The sequence below is a fragment of the Aureobasidium melanogenum genome, assembly GCF_000721775.1.
Source record: "Aureobasidium melanogenum CBS 110374 unplaced genomic scaffold scaffold_17, whole genome shotgun sequence".
Taxonomy (NCBI): Eukaryota; Fungi; Ascomycota; class Dothideomycetes; order Dothideales; family Saccotheciaceae; genus Aureobasidium; species Aureobasidium melanogenum.
The window spans coordinates 63,254-80,487 of NW_024470069.1; the positions used below are offsets into that span (position 1 = coordinate 63,254).

Sequence of the window (17,234 nt, forward strand, 5' to 3'; positions counted from 1 at the left end):
TTGCTTTCCCAATGCAGGATGACATACAGACAAATGCGGACCGACAAGACCTGTTGCCTTGCGCTCTCAGGCCAAAATCGACTGCGTTCACTTAATATTAGACAGATCAGCGAAGCATTTCGGACATATGGATGTGAGGGTGAGAATCAACCAGTGCGAAAGCCGGGTCAATATTGGCAGTGCGTTCTAACTATCTTTTGCAAGAAAGGTAATCTATGCTTACCGAAGCTCTGTGCACAGCTCACGGCTTCTCAGCGTATGGTAAGATTGTGGCAAAGGGGCAAGATGATGGTCTCTTGGTTCTCCTACCCAGAATCATCCCCGATTCCACATGGGGCGTGCCATCAAGGCACTTCAGTTCGTGGACCCTTACACGACATGTCCTGTCGCACGCGAGTTCGTAAAGCCGACGTCTCAAACAATTGTCCACGGAGCTGTCGAGGTGTCACATTGGAGTGGTTCGCACCATGAGAAGTTCGAGACCCATCGCATACCACTTGTATACAGCTAGGATGTAACATAGGGCATCTGACCATTGTACGTCTTACGAAGCGCCGTATGCTGGTTACAGAGCTGAATCAGTGGCTTCAAAGTCTCAACTCCGCTTCATTTCACGCGATTCATTGTAACAATCCACCAGACATCGCACCAACTGCACTAGAGCCAGAAGATATCAGCTTCTCAATGTACCAGTCTGACTATTGATGAGCTGAACCACGCGCGGCACATAGGAGTATCTCAGGGCTCGTCCGCTCTAAGCCGGCTTGAAAATGCCAGTCGATGTTTTGCAGCCGGAGCGAAGCGGAATGCAAGCTCAGCAGCGCTGCCAGATTCCATAGTCACAATGCGCTTGAACTTCTAGCTCAAGATAACGTAAAAATCATGTGGTATACGAGATGCAGTAGTTGTTGATGTTATCACATGGCGGCCAAGGTTCATGGATGGTTGTGACATGACTCGCTTTGATCCGCGTCGATTATCCACCGCCGGCAGTCCCGCGGACCATAGCCAATCTTGACGAATCATTCGCCCAATTCTTATGTTCTCAGCCATGATCCCTTCGGCCCTGAAAAAGTCCCTACCAACACTCAACAAGAGAACCATTTTCTGACTCACAACAGCGACAGTTGACAAAATTGAAGACGAACGCCTCTTATTCAAGCTGTCAGTGGAAAACGTATAGAATTTGCCTTGTACGATTTCGCCGTAGAATGAGCAGGTGCAACCGGCCCCTCTTTTGAAGTTCCAGCCACATGGCTTCAATTTATCTTGACTTCGGCACTGTCCCAGCAATTGGGAAGAGATCTGATCTTCTCCACTTCAAAAACGACGTGCCACTGCTTGCGCTTCATGTCACAATCGACATATCACATCGAAGTATGGAGCCATGCTCTGTGAAACAACCAAGGCCACTGTTCATGCGACTGTCGACAATGCCGATCACCGCTGGGACGTGCTGACGGCTTGCAGCATCAAGGCTGGCAGCACACCAGCCATGACTGCTGTCGCAGGACTCGACGACCATGTACGTGCACCGTTAGCATGGCCAACAACGTTCGTCAAGAACGGCAAACTGACTCTTACCAAGCTCTTCAACGTACGAACTCTCGTGAAAAATTGCTTGCTTCCAAACCTTGTTTACTCTTAATTGACTACAAGGGACGTCGGAACTTCTTTTTTGGGCGTCACCCCTGGCTGGAGCGTTCTCCAGTCCCGCGCCATGCTCTGCAGTTGGTAAACCAATACCTGGTGTAACGAGCAGATCCCCCAGAGGCGCCACTCAGCACGCCCTTGCCTCATAGGGCCCGGTCATGTCGGACTGCTGAGTATTCGCGCTACTTACTCAAACACCAATCATTTACTCAGACAAGCGAAGTTTGTGTGCTATGACCTTGCATATAGCCGTTCTCATCTCGACCCCCACGGTGGGATCGTCCCTAGCCGGTGTTACAGGCCTGTGCGATAACCTTAACCAAAAACCTCAGCACGGCATTGACCTTCCACTGGACGTTGTCGTAGTTCCCAGCTTTAAGATGTAAGGCCGCCTCATCCTGTAGATTTCTGTCTCTTGTTGTATCCTGTTCTTCGATTTTGATTTTTCTTTCCCTGCTCTCTTCCTTACGCCGCCGAGAAGCTATAACAGACATCCGAGAAGTGTAGTCTCGCGAGACGCAAATATGCAGTTGCCGCCAGCTAGAGTGTTGGCTAACTGGCCAACCCCGAACTATGAAAACCCTCCAACTCAAGGGCTACCTCTTGTCATCGTCAATGTCATCTTCATGGCACTTATAAGCCTGGCCGTGCCACTACGTCTCTACGGGCGATACACAAACAAAGGACGATTGGGCTGGGACGACTTCAACATGGCAATCGCATATGTATCGCTGATCCAGTCTAACGTTCTTGGAAACTGGCTGACACATAGACGCAGGTTTTTGGTATGGCCCTCGGCATTGTCGTTATCCTCGCCAATGTCCGCTATCAATGGAACCGCCATCTGTGGGATGTCGAATTCACAATGTTCCAATCCGCATCTATTGTAGCACTCGCCTCGAAGCTACTGTTCACACTCGCCGGCTCTTTCGCGCGTGCTTCGCTCATCTGTTTCTACTTCCGCCTCATGAAAGACACCGGGTACAGTATCTTCAAGTACGTCCTCTGGGCAGCTTTCACGTACAACATTGCAATTGGCGTTACATTCGTTATTCTCGCTGTATTCCTTTGCACGTAAGTCTTGTGGCCGCACCTTTTCTAAACTTCTCTCTAACATCTCAAAAGGCCAGTCGAGGCTTACTGGGTCTTCCCAATGATGAAGAACGCCAGATGCTTGGATGAAGGTCCTGTGACACTGGTCGCTGGAGTACTGAATTGCATCTCGGACTTGACAGTCACCCTGCTGCCCATCCCTATCATCATGGGGCTCAACATGCCGTTCAAGCAACGACTTGGAGTAGCTGGTCTGTTATCCCTGGGCCTGGTTGTCACCATCGCTGGTGTTGTCCGCACCTACTTCATCTGGAGAACACTAATGGGCACCTACGACGAAACTTGGGACTCAATGCCCCTCTACATCTGCGCAACTGTGGAAGTCGACCTGGCTATCCTCTGCGGATGCGCACCCGCACTCAAGCCTCTCTTTGCTCCAATGATGGCACATGTCAGTGAAATGATCAGCACCGTGACTGGAAGTGGCAGCAACTCATCTCGCGGCACTAAACTTCATGACACCACCATTACCCGTTCTACCGTTATTTCGCAGCACCACCGCAAGAAGTCTACGCGAGACGTGGAAAGCGACAAGATACCAATGCACACCATTGTTGCGGACGGTCGTGTGAGCGACGACAGCAACGAGTCCAGTGATCACTACCATGCCATCAGTATGCCTGCATCGCACTCTACCGTATCGCGGCCCCAACGTTCTGCCTCAGGCGCATCGAGTCAACGCAATATGCTTCCGCCCCGCAATGGCAGCGCAATGTCAAGTTGGGACAGTCGAGCGGAGAGCGAGAACGATGACCACGTCTCAGAAATCCAAATGCTACCACGAAAATTCGGCACTGGACCTGACATAGAGACCGGCAACTACAACACAGACTGGCGCGTAAGCAAAGGCGTCAAAGCTGGCTGGATATGATATTGTTGCGGCTCCTCTCCACATCAAATATATTAATCATCCTAATCGAGTCCGGGAGATCGACCTGGCTGGTCCGGGCAATACTCAGCTCTTTACGACTATCACGAATTGCATATACCCAGCATGGCATGGAGGACTACAGAAAACAGGAATTAATCTCCATCGGAACCAACCACAGTTGCACCTCATTGTAGATCACACAGCATGCATCCATCCCTGTTCACGAACTAGACACTCATTTAGCTTTCATAGAATCTCGTATTTACTTTGTCGAACCAATTTTTATCTGATCCTCATGCGTTAAGATCTCAAAAGTACATTGTCTAGGCGCCGCAGTATTGAATATGGTTCGATCTCTTTCACGTTGCCAATGAAACGGCCAGATGACAGACCGAGACACTCATATCATATCTTCTTTCTCATACCTATCTTTTCGCCTGTAAGCGAAGTTCCAGTGCATTATGCCGATCAGGTAGGGCAAGAACAACATCTCGCAGTCGGAGCGAGAGACCTAAAAGAAGAAAAGAAAATCATCAGATCCCAAACAAGCACATTGAAATAGTGGTAGAGTATATATAGCCGTTTGCAGCCTTTGACGTCTTCCCTTGCCTTTTCGAAGATTCGACGTTGGTGGAAACGTTAGCCAAGCGCCGATCATTTATATTGCAAGGGAGGAATATGGTTCCGCCGTTTTTCATTGGCTTGCGGCAAGAGCAAGAAGTGTATCTTCGGTCGTATTCGCAAGCGCGCGTCAATGACTCGTGTGAGAAGCTTTGGCAGCTCTTCCCGCGGAGTCTGCCCCGTCAAAACCTGCCCGAAGTGGTAGCGAGGATATCTGATGCAAAAGTGGGTGTCTCTGGCAAATGATCAACGACCAAAGGGGAAGGAGCCAAGGATTATCGCGAGCCCTTGCCCTGTCTGGGACATGGAAATGAAACATCTGGACCTTTTGGAAAGTGAGATGAGAAAAGAGGTGACGGATTTAGGAACATGGATTTGACGTGTTTCGCTGTATGTTTGTATTATGTTTGGACTGTGTACTAAAGATTATACAAAAAGTATCAATGATGACGTGCAGTGTAGTCTGCGAGATCTCCGTCGTGTATGCTGGCAGTAAAATCTGAAAGTGTAATGATTGTGATGATGACAAAGGAAAGAAGAAGGTAGTGAGGTTTTGGACCCGACTAGGAAGGCGCGAACCAGAGCTGTGTAGCACCACAGTTCGATGGGAACGTTGCTGTGCTGTTGTAATAGTAGACATGGTATCCTGTGGCCGAGTTGGCATCATTAGATCCAAGCTTCATCAAGCAGAACTTGTAGTAGGTGCGTGCGGTATAGCGCGTGTCTACCATGAGAAGCTGTGTGTACCCATCGGACGTGGTGTTGCCAGGTACCCAGTTGGAACTGCCAGTTGCATTGTTCGTGCTCCAGAAAAGCTTGTCAGCTCCAGCCGGTGTCTGGTAATAGTAGTATGCATTGTGTGTGACAGAGTAAAGCTGGCTGGTGTTGGTAATGATGAAAGTCTCGCGAGTACTGTTGGCATAGTAGTTATCCGTCATGTGCGTAGCGGGATCTGAAAGAGCGTATTGACCGCCAGGGTTGACAGGATTTCTGAAAGACATGTATCCAACCACACCAGTTGGAGCGCTTGATGCCACGGAGATGACTGTTGTAGATGTTGCCGTCTGCGTGAGGGTGGTGGTGGTCGATGCTGTGACAGTGCTCGAAAGGGTGGTAGTGGAGACTGCTGGAGAGGTGACTTCTGAGCTACATGCCGAACTGAGATCTGTCGATGAGAAGGTCCTGAGAGGGGTTGGCGTGGTGTTCGAGCTGGTTGTAGTAGCACGACGCTGAAGTTGAGTTGTCGGCATCTGAGAGTATGAACCACTTCTGCGGCGAAGGATTGATGTGGAGATGATTTCGGCGGAGCTTGTAGATCTAAGCTCATGCGTGTGCATCTCACAGTCGCAAGTGGCTCTAGGCTCCTCAACATCACGCTTTTTGTACTGCTTGGTCTGGGCAACAAGAGACGTGGTTGTAGTTGTTGTAGTGGCAACGATCTCATACGTGCTTGTCGACGTGACTGTCTTAGTGGAAGAACTGTATCCAAGATATGTCGAACAGAAAGGCTGATAGCTTGAAGCTTCGATAATAGACTTGGCGGCTGAGACAGAGTTGTAAGAGCTGGTGCTTGTCTGGGACGATGTCGAACGGCTTGAGCTTGCTGAAGTACTACTGACGACCGAAACAACTGCAATCGAGGTCACAGAGCTAGTGGATGAGCTTTGGCTAGTAGATGTGCTCATCGATGAACTACTCGAAGCACTATTCGAGGAGATCGAGGAGCTGATCGAACTACTGCTTGGCGAAGATGATGCAGAAAGGCTAATGCTTGACGAGAAACCTTGACTGCTGCTCGATGTGAGACTGATGGTGGTCTCGCTGGACGAGAAGGAGGAAATAACAGCACTCTGACTAGAGACGGTTGAGGAAACAATGCCACTCTGGCTCGAAGTCACTAAAGAAGTGCTGGGACTCTGACTAGAAGCAGAAGAAGCAACGACTGTCTCGCTGGTCGAGACCGAGGATGTACTGATAGCTTGAATGCTTGAAGATGAGGGTGCCCAAGTGGGACTAGGCATCCCGGCAGAGTATGATACGCTGTCAGGCGCCGAGGACCCGGAACTCGAAAGAATGCTGGCAGTGCTAGATGCCACGGAACTGTCAGTCGTAGTGGATGACGATGTCAAGATTGACTGAGTCGTATCAGAACTCAAAACAACGCTGGATATAATTGGTGCCATGGAACTGTCAGTCGTGGTAATGGACGATGCCAAAGCTGACTGAGTTACATCAGACGTGCTGGAGCTAGCAATTATGTCACTGCTCGTCGAAGTAGCTTGAACGCTCAGGCTACTCGTGGTCAACGCAGAAGTGCTAGCTGGACCGTTGTTCATGGACAGTGCCGATGAAGTACCATTGTTATCGTTTACAGCATTGTTACCATTCGCGACAATGGTGCTATTCGAAGCAATGGCTGTCGAGGAACTGTCCGAAGCAGACGAAGAAGCCGTCAGCATTGCTGAGCTTGTGTATACAGTGCTACTAATAGCAGAAGAGGTATTTGCTGCATTAGGACTGCTAAGAATGCCTGAAGGGCTTGCGCCTGCAGAACTGTCAAACCTGGTGGAGTTGACAGAAGACAACTGACCAGAGATGTAGTTCGAACCAGCTGTGGTGAACCTGCCAGAAGATGTCTTGAGATAACAGATACCGCTAGCGTTACCATTCGCACCACCGACGTATGTGAAGCCTGTGCAACCCTTTGCTGAAGCATTGTCACAAGCAGTCATACAATCGAGGTAGTTTACTGCGGCCTGTGCAGATGAATAAGAGTTGACAGTAGAGTCAGAGAAGCAATGAACGGTATAGTTGTTGCTGTAAGAATCTGTGATATTTTGGCCATCGGCGGAAGGACAAAGAGTAGCTGTGGACAGTCCAGAAGCACTTGCAGCAGAAGCTGTGCTTGAAGTGATCGTACTGCTTGGATTGAGTGTTGTCTGGCTATCGACAGATGAAACGATTGCCGAGGTAGTCTGACTTGAACTCATACTGCTTTGCGAATTGGTGGCTGTGGTGGATCCCACGGAAATGCTGCTTGAGGCCGAGTCGGTGGATTGAGAAGCATCAGAACTGACCTGTGTCGACGAAACCTCAACACTGGAGGATGTGACACTCTCGCTATTCAAATACTGGGACGACGACACGTTGGCCTGAACATAGATGCTAGAAATAAATGCACCAGAACTCTGAGTTGTCTCAATGCTCGACGAAGAATCAGACGAAGTAGCAATTGCTGAGTCGGCACTGATGGTCGTCGAAGCTTTGAAGGCGAATGAGGAATTCGAAATCGTCTGGTATGTAGGCTCGGGAGAACTGGTGACACTTTCAGAGGTGCTGCTAATATCAGCACTCGAAGTCATATCACTCGAAGTACCAGTCTGACTGGGAACCTGGCCAGCAAGCGATGTGTTACTCGATAGTACACCAGACGAAGTAGCAACTCCTGAGTCGGTACTGGTGGTCACCGAAGCATTGAACGCTGATGAGACATTGAAAGCCGATTGAGAGGTAGCTTTAGGAGGAATGGTGGCGCTTGCGGAGGTGCTACTGACATCAGCACTCGATGTCAGATCGCTGGAAATACCGGTCTCGCTGGAAGTCTGACTTGCCAGCGACGAATCACTGGTAACAGATGCCAATACGCTTGCAGGGACACTGTTGCTTGTGGCAGCCGTGCTTTGGTCGATACTTGTGACAGCCACGTAGTACAAAGGCACTAGTATGCATTGTGGTGGAACTTTAGGAGCAAAGTATAGCATACTGTCGTTGTTACAAGTCATTGCGTGTTGCAAGACATTGTCCGAGTCACACTGCAATTCTCCAGTCGCATCGTTCTGCGAACAAGAGATATAACTGTGTGAATCTACAACAGTGCTGAAGTAAACAATCTCGGGGGTATCGCTAGGATTGCGGTTGGCAGCGTAGGTTGTATTCAAGCCTGACTCGACAAGATATCCAGTAGTTTCGTCAATATAGAATGATGTGGCAGAATCTTGACCAACAACGAAAGTACTAGCCTCATCTTGTCCTGGAGACACAGCAACAAAGTTGTTGTGAGTGTCTGTGATATAGAATGGAACAGGAGTGGAGGTTGCAGAAGAGATCAACGTCGAGGAAATGTTGCTGCTCTGAACGATCGTACTGCTTGACGTGGTATCGGTGGACTCTGTCTGAAGCTCGGTGGTACTTGACGAAATAGCATAGCTCGGTATTGTCGAATTAGAATAGCTTGACGTGGTCAGATTGGAGTAGCTTGACGTGGTCAGATTGGAGTAGCTTGACGTGGTCAGATTGGAGTAGCTTGACGTGGTCAGATTGGAGTAGCTTGACTTCGTCAGATTAGAGTAGCTTGTCGTTGTCGAACTAGAGTAGCTTGAGATTGTCGAACTAGAGTAGCTTGAGATTGTCGCGGATGCAGCTTCGCCTCTAAGAGAGGTCTGACTAGAATTGACCTCACTGACTGACGTGGTTTCATCCACACTGGATCCAGTGGGGGAAGATGTGGCTACTGGAATCTGAGCATCGGTCGTCGTGATCGCACTGTTTGATGCAGGCGTTACGGTAGACTGAGTCGTGATGGTATAGTCGCCATCCACACCAGCAGACGTAATCGTGCTGCTGGATGCTTCGGTGGTGGAAATACTGCTGTCCATGGAAGACGAAGTTTGTTCAGTTTTTGGCTCAGAAGAGACTCTCAAGACGACAGTCTGATGAGAGCTCGATGAGCTAGACGAGCCACTGACAGAAGCGCCTGTGGTGACTGGAGATACGTAGGAAGAATTGCCGTGGTAGCTGGACCTTGAAGCAGTGTTCAACTCCGATTGACCAATGTTCAGGTACTGATTAGAGCCTTCAGTCTCAACATAGAACTCCGAGAAAGTGATTCCAGCCTGTTGGTACGAGCAAGATAAGGTTTCATCAAAGTTGATCGTACAAGTAATAGGCACGTAGCCGTTAGTCTTCATGTCTTCGGAAGATGCTAGCATGATGTTGGTTCCATGTCTAGGCCAAACTACCAACATGTTTGACGTCTGACCATCGTACATGTAACCAGACGATGAGTCCAAAGTATAGTTGCGGACTTCATAAGTATCCGCAGCCATGTTGAAACCCAAGAAGCCAGAGTTGGATTCGGTCTCGACATTAGTCTCATCGGCAGATGACGATGAATTGGTCACGTAGATGTAGAATCGTGAGACCACACCAGTGGCACTTGCAGATTCGTCTGCAGCGGTGGAAGACGACATGTCTGTAGCAGAAGCTGTCGCTCGAATGCTTTGGCCACCGCTAGACATGTTGTCGCTAGTGCTAGTGCTGACGGGACTGCTCTCCAGGGCATCTATTGCAGTCGTCTGCGGAGCATTGCTGGACGAAGCTGTGGGCATAGATCCTACCTCAGTGGTCTCAGGAGCATCTCCAGACTGAGTGCTAGTGGGCCCGGCGTTGTCACTGGAAAGGCTCACATCGGTAGAGATAGACTCGGAGACTTGCGAGCTGACGGAAGTAGTCACAGCGTCTTGCGAGCTGGTTGCGGTAGCTTCGGCGTTTTGCAAGCTGGTGGACGGAACTTCAACCTCTTGCGAGCTGGTGGGTGATACTTCAGCTTCTTGCGAACTGGTAGGAGCATTGGTTGTAGCTTGTGTCGAGGACTCGATACTCGCGATATCGGTATTTGATACATAGCCATTAGATGTGGAAGATACTCCTGCAAGGAGAGTGGAAGATGCGGACTCGTCGGATGGCGTGATCAACTGCAAGTCAACATCGTGATGACCAAGGTCATGGAAACCAGCGTACAAAATCCAAGAACCAGTCATTTCACCTGCAACGAGGAAAAAGTCGACGTAAGTCTGCACACCTGATTCGGTAGCTTTACATGACAAGTATTTGTCGGAGCTGACGCTACAAGGGCCAAGATAAGCATAGCTGGGGACTTGATCCTCTGATATCGCAAGGACGGGACCTGATGCCATATCCAATGTCGTTTGATTGTCGACCTGGAAAACTTGGTAGTTTCCATTTGAGTCTACTAGCCAACCCATACTGTTGACGAAAAGCTGAGCACTCTCCCATCCCCAGTTGAAACCAGAAGTCGTACCATTGCTCTGCAAAGCCGTGTTATCAGCCGAGGTGTCGGAGTGAGAAGCATAAACACCAGCGATTCGACTCTCGGGAGTAGCTGCTGGGCTGTTGGACGACCCGGAAATAGTGCTTGTTATAGGGCCGGCAGTCATACTCTGCGACGACGACGAAATACTGTCTGTGGACATTGCGGTTTGATCATCTGAGCTGGAAGCCACTGATGTGCTCACAAGAGTCGGTGTGGAGACACTTCCGCTGTCAGTTGCCGATGCTTGTTCAGGAGCAATCAGAGAGGACGACTCGGCTTCTGATGAAGGTTGCGAAATGGCATCAGTAGAGGTGGAGGCTAACGATACCGTCGAACTGCCTGTCTCGGTGGCCAGAGAGGATTCTGTCAAACCTGTAGTGCTCTCGCTGGCAATAGAATTGGCAACAGATGCATATGTGCTACTGCTTGGAGACGCTTGAGATGCGCTCCCGATACTATTCGAGCTCTGACTTGGCGAGACAAAGGCACTCGAGCTACTGATAATGGATTGCGAACTCGAGCTGACATCTGTAAGCAAGCTACCAGTAGACAAAGTGGTAGGTTCAGGGACATTTGTCTGTGGAGCCGAGAGAGTTTGAGATGCAGATGCAGACTGAGCCAAACTAGAAGTGGCTTGAGACAAAGATGCAGACTGACTCGACGCAGTGGAGGAAGTGGATTGAGCCGTTAAAGTCGAACTTGTCGATACAGTAGTGACAGAAACCTTGCTACCACGAATGCGAACCTGGCTGGTGGTCGAAGTTGTGGTGGCCTGTGACGAAGATTGTTGTGAACCAGAACTGCTGGAAGAACTCGAAGATGATCCTGCAGTGCCCGCGTTCTTGGCCAAGGATCCGGATGCACTTCCCAATGAGCTACTCAAAGCGCTCTGCGATGCCACAGCCGCCTGAGCAGTACTGGAGCTGGCAGGTGCCACTATCGCCATACCTCTCGTGCGTGTCACAATCGGCGTAGTACTAGTCGACGATGAGGACGACTGTACAGTGGTCGATGAAGATGTCTTTGAGCTCGCTCCGTCTGCCACACTCGAAGACGAGACAGTTGATGAAGACTTTATGGCAGGTGCTTCTCTCGTCTGGGTGATGCTGGAAGACACTTGTTTAGATAATGTTGCAGTCGATGAGCTGAGCTGCTTCGACGTCGAGCTTTTCGGCGTCGAGGATGAAGCCTGACCACGAGTGGCTGTGACCGAAGTTTTCGTGCTCGAGCTTTTGACGCTGGAAGACGACTTCTTGCTCGAACTGCTCGAAAGCTTTGAAGAGGATGTCACCGATGACTTTGCTGACGTTGACACAATCTTGACTGTTGATGCTCGCGTGCTTGATGTGCTCGTTGCCGAATTCAGAATGCACTGACATGCATTTGTTACCTGAGAAGCAGAGAGGCCAGGAATAGGCGAGTTGGTTCGCGAGTCTGTAGCCCACCAATTGCAGAAAGGAATGGGGTGGGTGATATCATTCTGTACAGCGGTAACGTTCTGGCTGACACAAACGAGCTTGGTGCTGGTGGTTTTACTGGTTGTCACAGCTCTTTTCGAAATCTTTTCGGTGCTCTTTGTGGTACTTGTGGATTTGGAGGATGTCGAGGCCAACTTTGCTCCTCTGACGACGGAGCGGGTAGATGTGCTGCTTGTCGAAGATTGGGTACTGACAACACACTGGCAAACATTGGTAAGAGAGCTAGCAGCGAGGTCGGGAAGAGGTGATGTGTTGCGGCTGACGATGAGCCAGAACTCGCAGAATGCCTGACCATATTTGACATCGCCATTGAAGGTCTTTAGATCAATAGCAGAGCAAGCTGGAAATGGTTAGCGTCCTCGCGAGACAGAATTATATGAGATGGAATCTTACAAGTAGTCTTGACCGCAGTAGTTGCCGCGAGGGCGAAAGGAGCGAGAAGAAGTGCTGGAAGAGCAAAGGAAGGACGCATCTTGCTGGCTGACAGTCGGCTCAAAGCCGCTTAAAAAAACGAAGGAACGAACGTCAAGATGGAAAGCAACAAACCAGACACTTCAGAACGAGAGAATGCAAAGAGGGTAAAATAAAGTCATATATGGACTTCACGAGATCCGTTATAGAACTCGGGATCAAGAACTCGATGGCACATATAAGACATCGCAACGCCACAGATCCTCTGCTATTCACAGGAAATCGATGAAAAGGACTGTGTATGGTAGGTCAATAATCACAACGGGCACCAGAAGGATTCGAGAACTGTTCAAGGTACTGCTGGACGTTAGTTCCTATGTCTACGAGTGTTGGTCAGGCCAGGCAGTCGGCCGAATGGTCGCAACGCTGCATGATTGTGGGTATTTCCCGTGGGCAGGATCGAAGATTGTATGGTTGTACGGCAATTGAGAACGACGTTGAAATCAGCCTCTCGGCAATCTAACCTAGAGTAGGTAATTGGCATCTGTGTTTGACCCGTGTAACTATATTCATGAGTCGTTCGGCCATTTGCAGCGTAGGGCAGAGACAATGCTAGGTGCAGCGGCTTGGTCGAGACTGTAGGAAGGCACAACGTTTGTCTTGAAGGAATACCCGTCCGGAAGGCCTTGCCAGATTTGTCGCATGGCTTTCTCATCAAAAGCTCCTCTGGTGACACGCCGAAATGCGAATGTGACTCTTCCTGCAGATGGAAAGGACATAGAACTACTCCAGTGATCTGTGAGAAGACAAGCGTCACAGCGAACGAAGATGTTTGTCTTGATCCTGATCTTATGCTTGGCATCATTATCATCACACATCACTGGATGACATTGAGGCCAAAAGTCCTGGTCAAGATCCGAAAGCACTGTAGCACACTTCCAGTCCATCGCTCTTTCGAAGCTATAGCTCTTTCGATATGGCTTCCTTTCATGCCGGGCCGCAAATCCTCCTTAGGGCTCACTCGTACGAATACACAATGGCTAAAGAAATCTAGATGCCGTTTCCATTCGATATAAGAACGTTCAAGGAGGCAGCCCAGCATGACTCGCGACCCTGGCAACACATAGCTACGTCAGTGACCCGCATCTTCCTGGCAAGAACTCAACACAATGTGACCGAGAAACACATTTTCTTTGAACACTTTTACAACGGTCGTCTTGCAGGCAAGAACCCGACTCGAAGTTCAGTATACTACAAAACATGGCTGATTCATCACAACGTTTGCGCATTGGTATCATTGGTGCTGGCGAAGGTATGCAGTGGAAGGAACATGATATGGAAAGAGCTCTTGATGTTGACATGTGAATATCAGTAACTCAAATCATCCATCTTCCTACACTATGCCAGCTCTCACATCTTTACGATATCACTGCAATCTGCGATCTGTCCAAAAAGGTTTGCATATGTTTAGCCACCGCTATAATCCAACGGCATGGCTGACAAGCATCATCCTTCAAGAATGCAGAGCATTGCGCCGCAAAGTACCACATTCCTAAGGCGACCACGGATCCAAAGGATATCTTCAGCAGTGCGGATGTAGACATCGTCTTCATATCCGTCTCTGATGAGTTTCACGAGCCCTACGCCGTTGCGGCTCTGGAGGCTCAGAAGAACGTGTTCATCGAGAAGCCCATCACCCTGTCAATGCAATCCGCTCAGCGTATAATCGACGCTGAGAAGAAGTCCAGAGGCCGCGTATGGGTGGGATACATGCGTCGCCACAGCCGCACCTTCACAGAAGCCTTCAAGCGCGAACTTGACTCCATACCGAAGATTCTCTATGCCAGATCTCGTGACTTCTCGGGACGTAAGTCAGATTCATCTGTCTCGAACGGCTTTGTTCATCCGGACGTAGCTTTACTAATAGTTCGACAGCAAACGGCAAGTTCACATCGCAATCAGGCACTTTCCCTGTCAAGAACACCGACTTCCCTCCCTCGGCAGGAGAAGAGCGTAACAGAAGAGTAGACGCTCTCCTCAAAGAAGCCTTTGGCAAAGAACCAACCCCAGAGCAGGTAAAGTATGCCCGCTTCCTAGGTAGCTTGGGAAGCCACGACATATCTCTCATGAGAGAATCTCTCGGCTTCCCCGAGGATGTCACTGCCGTTACCGTCAACGAACCTTTCTACTCCGCCATCTTCAAATGCCGCAACAAGTCAGGCTCAAAAGATCCTTTCTTCGTAACCTACGAATCGGGAATCGATGGTGTGCCAGAGTTTGATGCCCACTTGGCTGTCTATGGCGAAAACAAGCGCGTCACCATCTTCTACGACTCGCCCTACATCAAGACGCAAAAACCTGTCATGGTCAAAGTCCAGGAAGTCAATGATGCTGGCGAAGTCCAGACAAGAGAGATTATCAGCACGTTTGAAGACGCATTTGCTTCCGAGTTCCTGGATATGCATGATTGCTTGGTCAATGGCAAGGAGATCAAGACTAGTGCTGAGGATGCCATCAACGAACTCAAGTTGTATGACTTGATGTACGCAAAGTATGCTGAGAGCAGCAAGTAGTTCTCACATAGTTTTAGAAAACGAAAGATATGAACGTCCCAACATTTCACCACAACAGGCACTCGAGAGAGTGTAAACACGTTGCATCGTGGTTCTGGAATGTTCCAGTCTTAGGACATTAAAAGATACTCATTATTCATCTATTTCTATCATGTATTCTATATGCTTCATTTTTCATTTTCATTAGGCCTAAAAAGACTCCAAAACTTTTGAGATCCTCTAAAACAGAACAAGAACCATGGCTCTAGCACTTGACCTTTGCCCAGCCAAAAGCATAAACTCTCGCACCAACAACAAGAGCAGTTCCAATAGCAGCCGAAGCGCCAGACCAAGCTTGAGCATAAATGTAAGATCCACTACCTGCTGAGAGCAAAGCACCGCCAATGGGCGGACCAACCAATGAAGCGAACGACAAAAAGGTAAACACCATACCCATTCTGGTGCCGACTTTGCTAATGTCCTTGGTCATTCTTGCGATGGTGGTAGGGATCAGGGATTGGAAGGCTGCTAGACCAAGTCCGTAGAAAGAGACAAAGACGTAAAGTGAGGTTTGGGAAGAGACACCCATCCAGCAGAAGGCAAGGATGTTGACGTAGAGCAGAACGGGGACAAGAGTGTTCAGAGCACCCAGGTAGCGATCTGCGACATGACCTGCCAGGACACGAGCGGGAATGCCCACACCATTGAGAATGATTAGGAGAATGACAGAGTTTGAGTAGGAGAAGCCGAGCATATCGCGGCCGTAGGACGCAATGTACCAATTCGTAAAGTACAAGCTCGACATGTGGAAGCACAGGCCAATGCTGACAAGCATATAATCAATCTCCTTGAAAGCAGAAAAGTCGACCAAAGGTCCAGATTTGCGAGGTGGGAGTCTAGGCTTCATAGCAAGACCAGCAGTGCACAAAAAGACGAGGTTGATCAAGCCCAACACGCGAATGGTCCACCCAAAACCTATCTGAGGCAGAAGCTGACGAGCGATGAGAGGATACAGAGCACCACCGGCAGAGTTACCAGTAGTTGCCAGCGCCACAGCAAGACCTTTGTGACTGGAGAAGTAGGTACTGAGCAGTGCCATGGAAGGCGTGAACAGAATTCCAGAACCAATGCCAGTACACACACCCTGGGCGAGGAAAAGCTGCCAGTACTTCGTGGATAGAGATGTCATGAAGATGCCCACAAGCTGAAAAACGGTACCCACAGCGAAGGTAGGCACAAAGTATCCAGCATCCATCGCACGGCCAGCAAAGGTCCCAAGGAAGAACAGCACCCACACTTGTATTGAACCGATCCATGATATGGTTGCAGGCGTCTCTCCAAGGATTTGAGTGTAGTACGTCTGGAAGGTTCCAAAACTATTGCAGAACCCCCAAGTGTTGAAGACGACAAGCCATGCCATAGCGCATTGCAACCATGCCTTGAAGCCGCCGTCGGGTGGTGGGCCAGGTTCCTTGAGAGAATGCGTTGTTACTCGTGATGCAATCCTGTTGAGAACGTTTGTCGGTGTTCTTTCCAGATCTGTAGATTGTGGGCATGTATCTGGCTCGAATATCACCTCCTCGAGAGGCTCTCGTATGCTCTTCTCTGACCATGACGAAGGTGTTGGTGTGAGATCCGGACTTGAAGAGGCGGAACTCTTCTCAGTCTCCTCGTAGACGGTTTCTCGCATTGTCTTCTTCTCGTCGAGTTGAGACATGTTTGTTATGGAACTGTGGCAAGCGGATCAAGTGTTCAGGCCTGGGAAGAAAAGTTGTTGTATTTCAAAATATAGACTCCTACATAGAATAACCCTGGGACAAGCAGGGGTTTTGTCCATCGCGACCAAACATGCTCCCATGATCGAGAAAAGACTTTGATACAGACTCCCTAGGGCGCAAGGCGTGTTTGGGGGTTGGGCGTGAAGTGTCTGTGTTGTAGGGCGTGCACAAAATAAAAAAATTCACGATAAGAAATGCGGGTATTCACGGGCCTTTACCCGACGTGAGGCTCTCATTGTCAACTGATAACGAATCTTGGGTCGGAAGACATCCGTGTGGAAAGAGTCTGTTGATGGTCAAGCAGCCAAGTCCAGAATGCCGATATCCAGAAGAATATTTTTTTCAGTTGTCCAGGTATGGAAGGTAGGTTTGTGACCCAGTTCCACGTGTCTGGCCGATTAGGTGAGATATGGCGATCGAGGCAACCTCGATCGGACGAACAACTTCTCTACTTCATTCTGGTATCTGTTGCGAATCTCAAGTTCCTTCTTTGGTTTCCAAGAAGGAGGAAGTGGTCAGAGAAGGAACGAGTGGTGGTTAGCAAGTAGCTGCAGGACCAAGTCTCTCGGCAGCCACGTTTGTCGATCCCGAGCAAGTTCACTTCGCGCTTTCTCCTTCCGTTCCCCTTCACGAAGTCAAAGCAAG

General features: G+C 49.4%; 4 protein-coding genes across 4 annotated transcripts; 2 read left to right on the forward strand and 2 right to left on the reverse strand.

Annotated features, from left to right (window-relative positions):
* Nucleotides 1-2,177: 2,177 nt before the first annotated feature.
* On the forward strand, nucleotides 2,178-3,133 carry M437DRAFT_11798 (uncharacterized protein; the record flags this gene model as incomplete). Its single annotated transcript, XM_041018630.1, has 3 exons — nucleotides 2,178-2,378; nucleotides 2,432-2,727; nucleotides 2,779-3,133. Coding segments are annotated over 3 exons (852 nt in total), but the record flags the coding sequence as incomplete, so codon positions are not given.
* Nucleotides 3,134-4,821: 1,688 nt separating this feature from the next.
* Nucleotides 4,822-12,320, reverse strand: M437DRAFT_67649 (uncharacterized protein; the record flags this gene model as incomplete). Its single annotated transcript, XM_041024976.1, has 2 exons — nucleotides 4,822-12,188; nucleotides 12,242-12,320. The coding sequence occupies 2 exons, from the start codon at nucleotides 12,318-12,320 to the stop codon at nucleotides 4,822-4,824; spliced, it is 7,446 nt and encodes a 2,481-aa protein (XP_040877884.1).
* Nucleotides 12,321-13,519: 1,199 nt separating this feature from the next.
* On the forward strand, nucleotides 13,520-14,832 carry M437DRAFT_67650 (NAD(P)-binding protein; the record flags this gene model as incomplete). Its single annotated transcript, XM_041024977.1, has 4 exons — nucleotides 13,520-13,571; nucleotides 13,632-13,714; nucleotides 13,778-14,126; nucleotides 14,195-14,832. The coding sequence occupies 4 exons, from the start codon at nucleotides 13,520-13,522 to the stop codon at nucleotides 14,830-14,832; spliced, it is 1,122 nt and encodes a 373-aa protein (XP_040877885.1).
* A 244-nt stretch (nucleotides 14,833-15,076) lies between these two features.
* On the reverse strand, nucleotides 15,077-16,501 carry M437DRAFT_53328 (MFS transporter, MCP family, solute carrier family 16, member 10; the record flags this gene model as incomplete). Its single annotated transcript, XM_041022510.1, has 1 exon — nucleotides 15,077-16,501. One exon carries the CDS (start codon nucleotides 16,499-16,501, stop codon nucleotides 15,077-15,079), a length of 1,425 nt encoding a protein of 474 aa, XP_040877886.1.
* Nucleotides 16,502-17,234: the final 733 nt, after the last annotated feature.